This window comes from Coenobita brevimanus, chromosome 61 (genome assembly GCF_032717465.1).
Source record: "Coenobita brevimanus isolate Jiangsu-jjx chromosome 61, ASM3271746v2, whole genome shotgun sequence".
Lineage (NCBI taxonomy): Eukaryota > Metazoa > Arthropoda > Malacostraca > Decapoda > Coenobitidae > Coenobita > Coenobita brevimanus.
In genome coordinates this window covers 13,692,373-13,709,362 of record NC_137014.1, presented here as the reverse complement: position 1 = coordinate 13,709,362, position 16,990 = coordinate 13,692,373, and the positions used below count along the sequence as shown (strand labels likewise).

Genomic DNA, 16,990 nt, shown 5'->3' with positions numbered 1-16,990 from the left:
CAGAGCCAGCGAGGGCTATGCAGTACGGGTGCATTACCCTCCAGCTGGACCAGCCCTCACCAGGTTCGGGGTGGGGCTGATATTTCAGTCCCAAGCAGCACCCAAGTGACGGCCATCAGCCCGACAAAACCTGTGACGGCCATTGGCCACACAAAACCTGAGACGGCCATCAGTCGCTCACCCGCTGCAACCCCCTCCTCCTCTGCAGAAACCGATGACGGCCATCAGCTGCACTCGGGGAGAGACGGTACCGCCCCCTCTCCTTCTACAGCTGCCTCCGGGAGCTGGACTCCGGTGACGGCCATCAGCCGCACCTCGACTTTCATTCACTCCCCTCTCAAGACACTGGTGACGGCCATCAGCTGCACCTCGCCCATGGTCCTGTCTGGAAGTTGGGCCCCGGTGACAGCCATCAGCCGCACCGATAGGAAAGGGACGGCCATAAGCCGCCCTCCTCCTGTTGCCCGTGGGACCTCAGCGACGGCCATCAGCCGTGCCGGGGAGAGACATCACACCAATCATCTAATGCCCCTGTGACTTCCCTTCCGGAGGGCGTCCCTAACTTAGCCCAACCCTCCTGTGGCCAAGTGGGATGCCCCTCCATTTCTCCCCATGGAGGCAGCCTCCAGGAAGAACTTCCCTGGCTGAAAGAGGTTTGGCGAGGCCCCGTAGTGACCCCGGGAGTGTATGCAGTCCAGTCGGTGCCCAGGCGAGACGACCAGCTGACAGATTCCTGCCGGAGGCGACGCCACAGACCACCCCTGACAGCAGCCTGACGGGAGGGAGACCACAGCCCCCGGACTCCCAGAGGTGCCTCTCAGACCCCAGGGTGTGACCTCCCCAGTCCCAGAAGATGACGACCTCCTCCCAAGGATGGGCACAGGCAAGTGCGCCAACTGTCCCTGTTTGGGCCTAGTCCAGAGGACCAGACACCTCATCGAAGCCCCATGAGAGGAGGGCCTCTCACCACGCCGCCCAGCAGCCCTCAGAAGACGATGCCACCCCTGAGGGTCGTCCCGTGTCCCTTAAAAGAAGGAACACCTAACAGGACCCCTCCTACACCTGGTCGGCACCTGTAGAGCCCAGGACCTCAGCAGCCCAGTCAGAGTCCTCTACTGTGCATAATGATATTGTGACTGAATAGTGTACTTTGCTTTATTTGTATTCATATTGTATCCATTGGTGTGTAAATTAAGATAATGCACGTGTAAGGTTGTTGACCAGAGATTTTATGCCATGTTCCTCTCGTAGTGTACCCTAGCTCCGGTCTCAAAAGAGAACCCTGTCTCAACAGCTAGTGTTTCTTGGATGAGAAGTCGACCTAAAAACAAGCATAACAGTGATGATTGTCTTTTTTTTATGGAAGGGCTTCGTTCATCGTAAGTTTGTGCCACGTGGTCAGACAGTGAAAAACGAGTTTTACTTGGACATCCTGAAGTATTTGAGGGAGGCAGTATGAAGGAAGAAGCCTGAGACTTGGTAAAACAATCTGGATGCTACACCATGACAATGCACCTGCTCACACATTGCTCCTTATCCATGAGTTCTTGGTGAAGCATGAGACAAATATTGTCCCCCAGCCACCCTACTCTCCAGATTTGGCCCCTGCAGACTCTTTTGTTCCCAGAGTTGAAATCCACCCTGAAAGGATGCCAACTTCAGACAATAGAAAACATTATGCCAAATGCACTAAACGTACATTCACTCAAGCATATGTACCTTGATGACAGTGACATGGCACAATGCGGGTATTGTTAGATTGAAGCTCAAAGTCACCAATACATAGCACTCCCGGCACAATCACGTTACATCAGCTAGTTGATGTGCATTTAAAATGTTCAATTTCTTTTTGGACAGACCATGTACAGAACTTACATTTTGACTTTCAAAAACTGTAATCACATGAATTATATAACTATATACGAAGAAAGGAAAACTGAATGTTAAATTATAAAGAAGTGATTCTCATGGGTGAACAAAAAATTGCATAAATGGCTCAAGGGTATATTGCTTTGAAAAAATTTAAGACATCCACAAAGCCTTTCCATTTGTCTTGTTTACAAACTCGAATCAGTCCAGATGCTCAAAATATCGTATACAGCATAGTTTTTGTTTCAGGTGGAGTCAACAGTGATATTCATATTAGGTTGTTTTCTCCGTCGATGAGGTTTTTGATAGGAGAAATGAAGTTAGGTCTGAAGTTTTTATAGCCACTTAGAATGTAGGATTAGCTGGCTGTTTATTGCACTGTATCATAATCATATAACCAAATTACGCCTGCTGGGCTGGTGGGTTAAGCTGTACCAACTACGGCCAAAAGGTGGTTTGGGAATATTGCTCACCTAATGGTACTCAGGATGCGAGATGATGATCACCTACACCTTAATAGCGGGACTGAGTTGCCTAACCCCAAATTCCTATCATCCTATTGAAGCAAGAGGACTGGATGATAGATAGCAAGATTATTCTGCTAAGCTACAATAGCTTCATCAGTTTATGGGAGAGTCAGGTCAGGCGTTATCTGTGATTGTTTTATCCTGTGTAATACTGTGCCCAGGTTGCATTCTTTTAGTCTCTGCAGTTCTTTCTGACATTAGTTGGAGCTACACTGATCATGAGATATTATAATAAAGAGGTGATCTGACAAGTGATTCTTTACTACTGGGCTAAATGACTGAGTGGTCAGTGATGTACAGAGATGCATAAGGTGAGGTACAAGAAGGTACCACAATAGCCTCACTTGCTCTTAGTGGAAATTTGTAAGGGCATGAAGTGTACTATGAATATGAAACAGTTTGCAATGTAAAAAAGTTCTTTAGGATTATAAAAGCAATATATAAATCTGTCTTAAAATATATTTATTTTTCATATTTAAAAAAAAAAAAAAATACAATAGCACATGATGGCGACATGGTACCTGAATACCATTTCTAAACCTATAACAACTATTAGTGAAATGATATGACATGAATTATATTGCATTGGTCCATAACACTGAGAATGAAAATATTTATTCTCATGTAAATAAAAGTTCAATACCTGTACTATGTGACTGCAAAGTACAGTTAATATTCATAGGATAAATTATAAGTTAAATAATACTATTTCTAGACTTACGTCATAGCACATCAAATAAAAATATCAGGTTCTAGTACTCTGGATGATCAAGATGATGATGTTTATTCCATGATGATTTGATAAATTTTCTATCAGTAGCACAAGGATTATAACAGGTAGAAAACTCTGCACCTACAAAGCCACTTGAACTGTCATTGTTTAATCAGAATGAACCTTCTATCTTTACTAAAGCACAATTCCCATGTACTATAGAGTACAATGTTTAAGCAACAAAAAAATTTAAAGACAAATTTACTTAATAAAAAGCAAGCCCATGAGGCATATTCTTGAGATCCACTTGATTTTTCAGTGTGTGTGTTTGTGAGGCAACAGGAAAAGGCCTCACGGTGCTCATCTTGGTTACACTACTGTATAGGTAGGTAGCCACTCAAACTCTGTGCATCTTATTCACTAACCACCAGTCCCCAGACCTCTGCCCTCCCCACCACCCTCAGCACCCTCACACTTTTAGTGCTTTAATATGTTTTTAACAAAACTGCACTGCTACTACTGTATGAAATACAAATAAATAGTACTGAAATATGAAAATACAAGTAGTGGGTGGTTCTTGGGTCGTGGCAGAATCTGCAGCTTTGGTGGGTCCCCCCACCCAGCACACAGGTTATGGGTGGTCTTCACCCATATGAGGTACACTCAAGCAGAGGATTATTTACCTCTTAAAATCATTAGAATACAATCAACTGAAAGAATGATCATTCAAGCTCTATATCATCCCTCAGCCTCTTCTTACCTTGCCCTAAATTTACAACAACAGCCTGGGCACTGTTATGCTTCCCTCCTGGATCAGAATAATTGTTATTTACCTGATCCACCAATGTGTCCATTATTCTGGCTGATATTTTGCCAAGAGTACCATCATCAGGTGGAAAACCTCCCCCAGAATCTGGTTTTCCATGCTGTGGTGGGAAGTCATCCAAGGGTGGAACAATGTATGGTGAGGTTTTGTGTGCCAGTCTTTGCTTCTTAGGTGGAGGAGTATAGTCATGGTCACCAAGGGCCTCCACCAGAGGTACCTCCACTTCCATGGCCACCTCATCATCAACGCTCTCAAGTACACTCAAGCTCTCCGGCACGCCTACATTTCCAGCTTCTAACAGGCTCCTTGAGTGACCTGTAATAAGCAGGAAAAGTTATAAAATGAATCTTTTGTTCATATGATTTAAAGTTCAGCACAACAGTAAAATAACATGAACCCTGCCAGTATAATACATACTGATCAGGCAACCACTTGCTTTTTTCAGCTTCATAGAAACCCTCTTTTTGTGTGGCAGTTACCTGGGAGTCTTCAGAGTTCTGACTCTTCTGAGTGACGAAAAGTCCTATGCAGACAACACGTAAAATCAACATATACAAGAACATATTATCACTGGCATCCTAACACTGAAATCTGAACGGGGAGATACTGTCAATGCATTTCAGTTCTTAAAACACAATACAAGTGATTTACCATTTCCAGATTTGAATGGCACAGTTTTACTGTGTGACAACAGATCAATTTTTCTACTATACACTCAGGCCATGGTTTTGCACAGTGACAGTTTCATAACCAATAGGCATGTGCTGCCACTACACAAGTATTCTGAATAATTTGGGAAAGGTTTTCAATAGCATCTCTGTTGGTTTGCCTCACAGTATAAGAGGCAAACAAGTCCTACCCCACGTTCATACAGTAACCACGTCAGTACACCTTTTTGTTTCATGTCTTTTGTTTTAAATCTTCACAATTTTTTCCCTTGAGGTGGAACAAAACAGGAGGGTGAGTGTGTACAGTATGCATACTTTGTTTTTAGCATTTTTTTTTTTTTTCCAAAGTTTTTATCTAGTTTTTATACATCTATGTTTTACTGTATTCTTTAAATGAAGGTACTGTAATACTGGCCTTTTTCATATAAATCTTTTTGGACAATATGACGTCTTGTCTGGGCAAATCACATCCACACCAGAAAACCTCCAAAATAACAATTGCTACAACCCAGTGCCCCTGTGGAGGAAAGAGGTGAAAAAAGGCTAAAAGGTGACAGAAAGGCCATCCAGATGAATTAAAGATATGTCAGGTTAATAGTGGCAGCTCCGAATGTGAATGACATGTATGATCAAGAAAAGAGGTTTGGTTTTATAAAACAATGGTGAAAGGAAAGACTGGATGCATGTGACGTGATTGAAATGTATTTATTAGGTAATGGAGTTTGGAATGGTCAAAGAGATTCTGATTTACAGAGCTAAGGAAATGGATGGGTGGTTTTAGAGACGAACACAAGAGTAGGAATAATGATGGTGTTGCTTTGTTGTTCTTGGAAAGAACAAAAAAATGTGTCATAATATAACTTGCTTAGCCCCAGGCTCCTACGCTCCTCATGGGGCAACATAGGATTGGATGATGAATGAATGAATGAATGAATGAATGAATGAATATATAACTGTGTTCATGCATGGCTTGTGTGGTGTGACTGCAAGATAGGGCTAGACAGATACACATTTATATATGTGCATTTGCACCTGTAAACAAGGAAATGGGCCAAGGGATGGGAGAGAATTGAAGGTACTTGGGGCAGTTAAACAAATGTCAAAGAAAAAGAAGCATTCAAAAGTCATTGCTCTGATTGATATGAAAGGAGATAAGGATGCAGCAAGTACTTTAGGAAGGTGGGGTGTGGAAGAAGAGAATATAAATGGTGAGTATTTATTACACAACTGCGCAGAAAAATCCATGGTTTTAACTAGAACTTATTTTGGGCACAAACTAATTCACAGATATACCTGGCAGACAAGGGAAGATAAAAATGGGCAGAAGGCAGTCAATGATTGTGTAACAGTAGATGAAAAGGATTACGAGATGCATGTGCAGTCAGATGATTATTAACCCTAACAGGTTTCTGGGCTGGGCAGATGATGCCGGCACTAGAGTCAGCTGCTCTCGCGCCGACCCACATCTTTATGCCACGATATATTTCTTTGATCACTCTGTGTAAGTACACTTTTTATGACAGAATGTTGATTTTGATTTCATTTTAAAGCTGAATAGTTGTACTTTATTGCTGTATGTTCAGAAATGGAAAACAAAGAAAATTAAAAAGTCAAAATGACGAGATAAAGTTAGGCAAAGACCAAAAATTCTATACCTTGCTGTAGAAAAGTATTCAGCAAAAAAATAAATAAATAACCTTTAAAGAGATATATAGTTTATGGCTATTTCTGCATGTTACTGTGCGGTAAAGCAAAAGAAAAAAGATGCACAATTTTGTATGATTCTTGGCCACATATTTGCTTGGCGATCTTTTTCTTTGATCAGTCTGTGTAAATATATTTTTCATGATAGAATGCTGCCTTTGGTGTCATTTTAAAGCTGAACAGATATGCTTTGTCGTAGTATGTTCAAAACGGAAAACATGAAAATAAAAAGTCAAAATGAGTTGAAGTCAGGCAAAAACCAAAAATTTTATACACTGCCATAGAATTTATTTGCCAATAATAAAGTAATAAAGAGACACAGCCATGAGTCATACCAGCTTTGCAATACCTGCCATGCATAGAGCAAGCATGAGTAAATAATTCCAAGTTTTGTATATGATTCACAATGTTTTATATTTCTATATTTCTGTTGCCCCTGGCTGTCAATTTTTTTCCTTTTTTTTTTTCTCCCCAAGAATCTGTCACCCCCTACAAGGAAAGAGCTAGCTCACTCTTGCCATTATGCACATGTTACTATTACCCGGTAACTGACAGTGGAAATACAATAGTAAGCTCTCAACTATCTGTTGAAATTCAGCTAAGTCCTAAGCCGAATGAAGTGAAATGCATGATACTGCATAGTAACACCCCCCCCTCCCATATCGGCTCAAAATTCAGCAATGAGTTGGATATTGTGTTTCTATCCGTCGCGACCCTCTATCTTAAAAACTTTCCCATCAGTAAATGATGAAAACTATGCATAAAATACAATACAGTAATAATAGTGTACAGTAATACAGTACATACAGTAATGTACTACTGTCTGTATTCACCAAGAGCTGGCAACAGTGGACGGTAGAGTTGTACACTGTGCAATACACTACTGTACAGTGCACTTAATCTCATGTGGTCAAATGGCAACTGGCTCCCCCAAAGATTACTCCAGGGCATAAGCTTTGCAACAAAAACAAACACAGAATGGGAGAGTTAATCACAGCACTACAGTTTCACGACCATATAGTTAAAACAGCAAAGCATACAAACACGTCTTTTCTACATGACATCCATGAGCAAGAAATTGAGCATGGCAGTATTCTTGGCATGTCAGGTGAACCGTTCCTGTGATGAATTCTGACTGACTGGCGTGAAGTGGGCATTCTCAATGACTGGCACATTTCAGGGTTTTCCTGGGCGTTGGTTGGCTACCGCTTACTAGCCGGTTGATACACCTCAACACCAGATATTGCACAGAACCACCGGTTACGTCTCATTTCAGCAATGGATGTTGTATAATTTCGCCAGGCACTGCTTTAACAGAGCCGAGCCAGTAGCGCCAGATTTTGCATTGGGCCGGACATTGTGACAACAGATACAGTAATTGAGAGTTTACTGCATTTGGAAATTTGAAGCCTATAGAAAATACTAACCATTGGTAACCAGTGTTATTATTTTACTCTGAAAGTACAGTGGAACCTCGGAATTCATACACCTCTCTACTCGTACAACTCGGTTTTCGTACAGCTTTTTCGTCCAAAAATCGATCCAGTTTTCATACGATGACCCGCTACTCACACTAAGAGACACAGTGTCATTGGTGCCACATGGTCGCCAGTCCCGCTTTGTCTTCTGCCAGCTACACATCAGTCATACAGGCTCCATTAACCCCTAAAACGCGGATCGTCGCGTTTGCAACGCTCGGCCATAAGGGCAGGACGGCGGGTCATCGCGTTTGCGATTTTAGTCAATTTTGAATAACCGCGGGCAAGCAGGCTCCAGCTGGTATTGTCTATCAGTACCACCACCCTCTAGCTACAACTAGCATACTTTACCTTTGTACTACTGACCTCAGTTGTTGCCAAATATCGCATTTTCCCCCCGTCCTCCCCCCCACCACGGCCCGGCCAGCCTGGCTGTGATACATGGCAGCGCTCTGAGCGCTCAGAACTTTAAATCTGCGATCTCCTCTCACAAGCAGTTTATGCTACTAGGAAACGCTTGTTTCCCCAGTTGTAACACTAGCTTTTTTTCTCACGGTTTGCCTCTGTTTAGCGTCAGTTTACTGCAGGCTTTCAAAGTGAGATTAGGGCGAGTTCTAGCTCTTCCCAGTCAGTGCAAGCGGCCGACAGGAACAAGAATAAAGTGGCGGACGTAAGGCAGAATAAAAAGCGCGCCGTGGTGATCTTTTGCGAAGTAATATGATTGAAAATAATGTAGTATACATGTTCTTAGCTGTGACAATGGAAATGTTTGTTGAGTGACGGGAAGACCGCCGCCACAGTGCATGTCGGCCGTACGCTTCGTTGATTTTAGCCTTATTTTCAGTGCTTATTGTACAAATACGGATTCCTAACTACCTTTACGTTGTAGTATAAAGTTTACTGTGACAGAATGAGGCTGTGGTAGAGGGGAAACCGGGTTGCTGGAGGTGTGAAAGTGAAGATTTGGTTACCCAACTTTGCAAGTCTCCACAAGTCCTTGGGTAGTCCATGAAGGCTCAACACCTGTCTCTGGAGAAAGCTGAATGTAAGTACTATCTGCCATACCAAGTATAATGTTCTAGGGTTAATCTCTGATTTCTGGCGAATATTTTCCTACAGGTACTCAGAACTCGATACAACCCCGCCACTCGGGGGGGATCGACTGTACACAGCCGCGTTTTAGGGGTTAAATTATGCATATAAATTACGTATTTTCGTTGGAAAATTGTACATAATCAGGTTCTTTACCATTAAAGAACCCAAAGCAATGTCTCAACTCCAAGCATCTCCCCAGCCGCAAGCATCTCCCCAGCCGCAAGCATCTCCCCAGCCGCAAGCATCTCCCCAATCCCAAGAATCTCCTCGTCCAAAGAGACAGAAAAGTGAAGAAACACCAGAAGGGCAGTTACAGTTTTCATGGAAGATGACTCCCCTTCCAAAAACTAAGACCCCTCCTCCTCCTCTCCACATCCATCCACTTAAAACCATCAGCTCTCCCCAGTACAGGTAAGATGCAGTAAATTCTTATTTATATAATCTACAGGGTATGTTTCTTTAATTTAATGGTTTTATGTACAGATTAATGCAAAATACATTGTTTCTTAAGGTAAAAATTATTCGGTTTTCGAACAATTCGCAACTCGTACAGCCTCCAGGAACAAATTGTGTAAGAATTCTGGGGTTCTACTGTACACCCAATCCTCGTAAATCGCGTGTTCATAAATCACGGATTTATAAATCACGGCTAGGTGGCCGTCAGACTGCCGGCAACTTTAAATCACCGTTATGTCATGAAAATCGCGGACCTAGGCACCCAAGTGGGCCTTTTCCAAGAAGAACCATAAACCGAGGCATTCAAACTGAAAATCGTGACCCAACAACCAATCACCGCACGTCTCTGGTGGCATATGTGCATATTAATGCCGCCATGTTGTTGTTGTTCTTGTCCCGCCAGTCCGCACACTACAAACCGTCACTGTGGAGTACGAGAGTTACCTGCCTTTTTTGTGCAACTTCCCCCCGCCTCCTACCTGCCATGGCCCCTCCCGACACCCAGATGAAGTGCTCTAAGCAGTATGGTGTCAAGAAGCTGCCACAGTTGTTGTACAGTCAACGTTTGGAGATCATTCGTCGTGTTGAGAGGGGAGAGAAGTTTTCAAAGCTGGCAAAAGAGTTTGGGAAGAACAAATGCCGAGAGGTTCTAAGTTCTTCCCAACATCACCCACTCCATTCACTTAAGCAGTTTCGTCATAGGATTATGGTGAGATCCATTAACATGGCTTATTTCTATTTAATACATGCACTGAATATTCCTAAATTTATATGTTTGTGTTTGATGGTGCCTAGATAGGTGTAGGTAAGGTGCTGTGGGGGCGGGTTAGCCAAAGTCAAGACCCAAATTAATTTTTCACATGAGTTATTGTTCATAAATCATGGAATTTGTAAATCACGGCAGTGGTTCAGACCCAAATTGCCGCGATTTACGAGGATTGAGTGTACAACCAGATAAATATACTGCAATACTCTTCTGTAAAGTGTGTGCCACTCATTGATGCTATTGTACATATGCATACTGTAACTTCATAAATTTGCAGATAATTGTTGGTGCAACTCTGGCCTCATCCCTCAAGCTCACAGGAATGTGTAATTATAGCAAGTTCATTTGATGCTGTAGCTGGTAGAGTGCTCAAGTTGTGGAAGACGTGTCACAATTTGAGTCCACTTTTATTCTCTCTCTCTCTCTCTCTTTTTTTTTTTTTTTTTTCTTTTTAAGTGAAAGAAATCTGAATTAGCAGTCTGAACAAATAATAATCTGGTTTGCTACCAAATTTGTCTCACAAACCCTGGTTAATGGGTAATGGTTCATTTAACACTGCACAAACTATAGTACAAAAATCCCATATGTTTTAGCATTTACTGAAAACCAGAAACCACAGTTAGCCCTAGTTTAGCAGCAACATTAATCCAACTTCAAGACAATGTATTTCATTATGGAGGCTCTGTGCCAACCTTCTTACATTTTGATGTTGGAAAGTAATGGCTCCAAAAACTTTATTGCACATGCAAAGACAGTTTGTTGCAGTGTTGTAAGAGTTTCCTGTTTGAATAACTACTGAGTTCAACAGCATTTGCAATACAAGAAATAACCAGTTCTGAAATTTTGCGCAAAATCAGTTACAAATCAGTTTCCTACCGATATATATTAAAAGGAAAACCGTTTTCCTTTTCTGAAAAGAACATGATGGATGACACCCTTTACAAGAGTAAGGTAGTACATAACAGGCCTAAAATCTCCACTTGTCATGTTTTCTTTTTCATGGATTAGGCTACCTCAATGATAACAACATCTTGTCATGCATCCAGAAGATTATGCTCATGTCATAAAAGCATAATCTCAAGTCATATAACTCTTTCAGCAACACTGCTGGGTGTTTTCACTAATGAAGTCCATCACTCCAACACTAAAAGAATACTAGTTTTATCTGGCAGAATTTTTCCTTTCATATTATTCATCAGTTTGCATCATGTCATGTTAGGTACTAGTGATGCACAAATGGGACAACTCCCTATTCCATCCTGATAAAACCTGACTTCTCCTTTCTTAACCTGGGGATTGACTCACAGTCAGAAAGAGTGCATGCTGTAGTGTAAATATCCCAGTACACCAACTCTAGCTTGGCAGATGGCAGAGCTACTATAATAGCACCAAACTGATACTTCAAGGAGAAAGATAAAATAGTTAGTAAAACTGGAAAGAGAGAGGTTTTATGTGTAGACAAGGTTTCATAATATGAACAATTAACCTTTAAAGTACTAGGCTCGTCGACAGAGCTTTTTGCGCAAATTTCTTAAAAGGACGAGCAACACCAATCATGCAACATCCACAAAAAACTGGCAGCTGTGACATAGATGGCTTCTAACCAATCAAAACTAAGTGTTGGACACACCGGAGGGGGGACCCAGGCCCATACCCAGGTGGTGGGGGGTGTACCCCCATCTCCCTCTCGCCATGTCCCTCTACCCCACTACCTTGTTACTACCCTACCTCCCATCATTCTTACCACCACCACACCTCCCACACCCTCCTCATGCATCCCCCCCTCCCATGTGGATCCCCCCCCCAGTCATCTGAGGGAGGGGTATTTCCCCTTTACCCTCCCTCCATGTCCCTGTACTCCACTGGGACCCTTCCTTTGTGTCTGGTGGTGGTCTCCTCCCATCCCTCCATCCCCATACACCCTATCCTGGCCTTACCACCTCCCACCCCCACCCCCTCCCCCCACCCCCACCCCCTAGCACGCAGTATCTTTACCTCCCCGGCCCCGAATATTTTGCGTATTTTTTATGCTTTATGGCGCGTTTTTGAATCATTACCTGCAATTTAATCGTGTCTTTGCATACAGATAAGCACACCACAATTATTTTATGTTCTATTTGTTTTTTTGGTGTGTGTTTTTGGGGAAAAAATCCTTGTTATCTGCCTACTTTACCTGCCTATGGATATAATTGTGTACCTGCCAAAGATTATAGCGTATTTTCTTCATTCTTTTGTATTTCTTTGTACATTTTATATGTCTGAACATATGGTAACATTCCTTATCACTCGTTTATAGTTTCTGCTCCGTCTCAGCCTATCAGTCCTCAGATTAGCACTCTGTACATATTTTTATTGGAGGGGTTCATGACCATTTTCCCTAGTAGATTTGACAGCTCAGCAGGGAGGGGAGGGGGGAGGAGAGGAGAGGAGAGGAGAGGAGAGGAGAGGAGAGGAGAGGAGAGAGAGGAGAGGAGGGAGGAGAGAGGAGAGGAGAGGAGAGGGAGAGGAGAGGAGGGGAGGAGAGAGGAGAGGGGAGAGGAGGGGAGGGAGGGGAGGGGAGGGGAGGGAGGGGAGGAGGGAGGGGAGGGAGGGGAGGGGGAGGGGAGGGGTGGGGAGGGGGAGGAGAGGGGAGGGGAGGGGAGGGAGGGAGGGGAGGGGAGGGAGGGGGGGGGAGGAGGGGGAGGGAGGGGAGGGGAGGGGAGGGGAGGGGAGGGGATAATTTTTACTATCATATTTATTGGGGGAGTTTGTCACCATTTTATTTTTTTCTAAGCACATTACAATGGTTTATAACATCTATACACACCAAAAAAAAAAATTGATTTTGGTGATTTTTGTACATATTTTTGTGAAAAAAAAAAAAAACAGGTGTGAGCGGCATATTTTCTTTCTTGCCGGAGCCGTGACAGGTAACTATTATCAACTTTGACAGGCCATAGCTCAGTAACTGTTGGGTCTAGGAGGGTGGTGTTTGCATTTTCAGGTGTGTAAATGCAAGCTCTATAAATCTGGCATAAAACTTTTAACCTCTGAGAAAGTTGAAAATCAGGCCTGTTTTTGCGCCTGGGGGGTAGTCGAGGCTGGAGAATTGCATACCCTAGGGGTTAAGAGGAAATCTGCTCTGATGAAGCATGTTGCTTAGATTGCAAGTATTGTATGTTGTATCCGATGGAGGTACCGGGTATTGCTGTATTAGTGTTTAAGAATGAGGGCCAGTGTCATGTGTCTGAGTGCAACAATATTGTGAACTAGGGCTAGAAATAGTATGCTCTAATGACAAGAGAGCATGGTAGAAACCAGCCCTAGGTGTCTTACATTTGTATGGCATAACTTGGCATGAGAATATAGGGGATAAGTAGGTGTGTGGGCAGAGAGACACCAGTACAATATCATACTGACATGCTCAGCAGAAACACAGTGGTTAATCCAGTGATTCCCAAACTAGGGGTAATGCCATGGCTCACTGCTTAGAGAGGTTATGAGGTAATCTTAGGCATCTGGTGTCACTAGCGAGAGAATTTCATAATGATTTCCTTGCGGCACGATTTGTGAAGAATCCTCTTTCCATGTCATGCTGGGTATACTTGAAGGCAATGCATGATGAATTCCTGGACTTCAAAATGACTCACTGGCCATATACACTTTCAGAGAGAGGAGCATGATGAGGTGTCAATAAGAATGGGATGCCACTCAATAATAAGCAAACTGGCTGACTTAGTGTTTCAGTCTTGCCTGCCTATCTCTGCACAGTTTAGCTTTTCAACCTGCTGGGTATCAAATTAGTACAAAATAATCAGCTCCACTGGGAAGATGACCTCTGTTGTGTCCTTACTGTTTGATTCAACCTGACACCCCCAGGTGATGGAAAAATGCAACTGCAACCATATCTGTATTGCCATTGTTTTGTGTTTGCTTTTGTTTTTTATAAATGAATGTACTGTGTGTGTATTTTTAGTTACCCATGTTGTTCACATTTTATATCTAACATGCTCATTCAAGCAATGCTGTGCTGTTTCTTTCTTCATTGATGCTGACTGGAGCCATGCTTATTACTATACTGTATTTTATCTACTCTTCGCACTCCACACACATTCTTCAACAATGTCATTTCCACTGCTCTGCTCTTTCCTTCTCATGCCATGCCATGCCATGGTTTCATCTGGATGCTGGAAGAGGCACCACTAAAACTCCAGTCAAACCATTCACTGCCATCACACTCAGACCTCTGCTTCTTATCAAGGCCTTCATACCAGCAGTTACTCTCCTTGCAACTTCTTTTGCACATTTACCTCTCATTTTCTGTTACCGGACTCAGGTACTTAAACTCTCTCACCACTTCATCATTCACCATTCACTAAAACATCACACTGGGAGTCACCTTACCTTTTAACAATTATCAGTCTGCTTTTGTCAACACTTACTTTCAAGGCATGAAGCTCTCAGACATCAAAAAAACTCTGACCAGCCTACCAAGCTTTTGTCTGCTATTTGAAAGCAGCACTGCACCATCTGCATACATCATACAGCCCACTTTTCACCATCCATTATCAATGTCATCTTTCTCAACATAATTCGTATTTTTACTCCTCTCATAACCCTATCCATTTATATATATATATATATATATATATATATATATATATATATATATATCATAACCCCTATCCATTTATATATATATATATATATATATATATATATATATATATATATATACATACAAATATATATACAGTAACCCCTCCAATATCCGGATCAATAGAGCCATAGGCAGGTCCGGATAGTGGTCCTGTCCGGATATTGGGCCCCAGCTTATGGACTTGTACTTATGGACCCTAACTCTGAAAAACACCTATACAACTCCCTCTGGACATGCATTGCACCACAATATTTACAGACCCAAATCACGCCAATAAGGGACATAAAAGACTGAAATAAATGCAAAAGAACCATAAAATGAGGTTTAGAGAGGTGAGTTTATACAATATTAAACATTCTGGGTACTTACAAGTCCCTTGCTCTTGGACTAGTTTGAACCGCCAGTTTGCAGTCCACAGTTAATCCTCTGCACTCTAAATTCTAATTTCTTAACACTGCACAACACTGTAAATTCCCACGTGTGTTCTAGTGGCAAGGTATAGCACTTTATTCACTGTTTATTCACAAAAAACAAGCACCTGTGGCTTGCACTGTTATGAGTATCTGCTCTCCATCGGAGTTAAGCTGTGACTGTTGATGTTGGTGGGGTAACAGAGTTGCCAGATGTAGCAATAGCCACATTACCAATCTCCTCAACTTTCATTGTGTCTAACTTTTCATTACCAAATTCGTAAAGCTAGCATATATTCTTCACTAATTATATATACAAGTGGAAATACATGTGTAATCACTCTATATAACTAACACCATGTTGATTATTTTCACACCATGTAGGGTAGCAGATTAATCAGAGAGTAGCAAACAATCCACCATCTCCATCCTGTGTATCCTCATACATGTGAAAAATCCATTTGGTAATGCATTATTCTAATTCGTTACCAAACGAATTTTTCATTACCAAATTGGCCCACACTTGGTAATGAAAAATACTAAATGGCAACCTGACAGGGGAGGGGGAGGGGGAGGAAGGAAGAATTGAAGGGACCATGGTGTAACAGCTGTTTGGCGCCGGGCGGGAATTTCCAAATTATGGGAGGGAAAAAAGTCAGATTTTTTTGAATTTTTTGCGGTTTTTGGTTATTTTGGGAATATTGGATCGGGAGGATTATGTCCCGGTTAGTGGGGATGTTCGGATATTGGACGTTCGGATATTAAGAGGGAGTACTATATATATATATATATATATATATATATATATATATACATAAATATATATATAATTTGGGTATATAAACAATTTACAAATATCCGTTGTGCTTTATATATATAGTAACTCTTATGTGAATTCAAATGATACTGACATATATGGACTATAGGTTTGGCCAACGCGAGATATATAGATTGCCTGACCAGCTATCATATGTTCACCACACTATAGGGTAAATAATATAACATGTTTATATCAGTGTATATATATATATATATATATATGTATATATCACCATTTGATACAGTGACGATATATATTAATACACAATGGAGTGGGGAGTACTGCAATGGGAACAATTCAGCACATTGTTCTTAAAAACTCTTACGATCAGACTAAAGTATCTCTGATATATCATACAAAAGTCTGGATTAATGAGATATATCGCAACGGCTTTATATGCCATACTGCTTATATATATATATTATATATAGAAAAGGTAGGAGGCAGGGGGAAGTAAACAAAAAATTACAGAGATCATAAGCTTATCAAGCAATTTGGGTCTGGTAGTGTCCACTGGCGGGAAGAAAACAACAACGTGGCAGCATTATATAACTTGATAGAAATTAATGGTTGTTGGGTCGTAATTTTCAAAAATGGACAATTGTCCTCGGAAAACCCTAGGTCCGTGATTTATAAATAAACAGCAAATTTGAATATATAGTGATTTATCAATACTTTATAAACACGCGATGTTAAGGGGATCTGAAGTCCTATGATAGGACAAATAAGAGTGAGAGCAGTGGAAAGAACAGAACCACTTAAGATCTCGTTTTCCCAAACTGTGGAGTCAGTTTGAAAACTTCTAACGAACACAATGAATGAAGGCTAAATGTGACTGTGGATGTGACTAGGAAGCGTTGTGAGGAACACACTACTGGCCATCGTGGAGAGGATAGGGTGAATAGATTGACGAAGAGAGTGAGTGAGGAGGAGGAAAAAGAAAAAGTAGCTCTCGTACTATATGAGACTGTATTGGTGGACTGGCAGTACAAATGGAAAAACAGGCAACAACATAGGCCG

General features: G+C 41.8%; 1 protein-coding gene across 2 annotated transcripts in view; it reads right to left on the bottom strand.

The window, feature by feature from the left end:
* Positions 1-2,843: 2,843 nt before the first annotated feature.
* Positions 2,844-16,990, bottom strand: part of LOC145403810 (uncharacterized) — a 103,350-nt gene continuing 89,203 nt past the window's right edge. For both annotated transcript variants that reach the window (XM_080275488.1, XM_080275490.1), the window contains exon 9: positions 2,844-4,249. In XM_080275488.1, the coding sequence (XP_080131614.1) occupies positions 3,831-4,249 (419 nt within the window). In that variant the 3' untranslated portion in view covers positions 2,844-3,830. The remainder of the gene's footprint in view (positions 4,250-16,990) is intronic.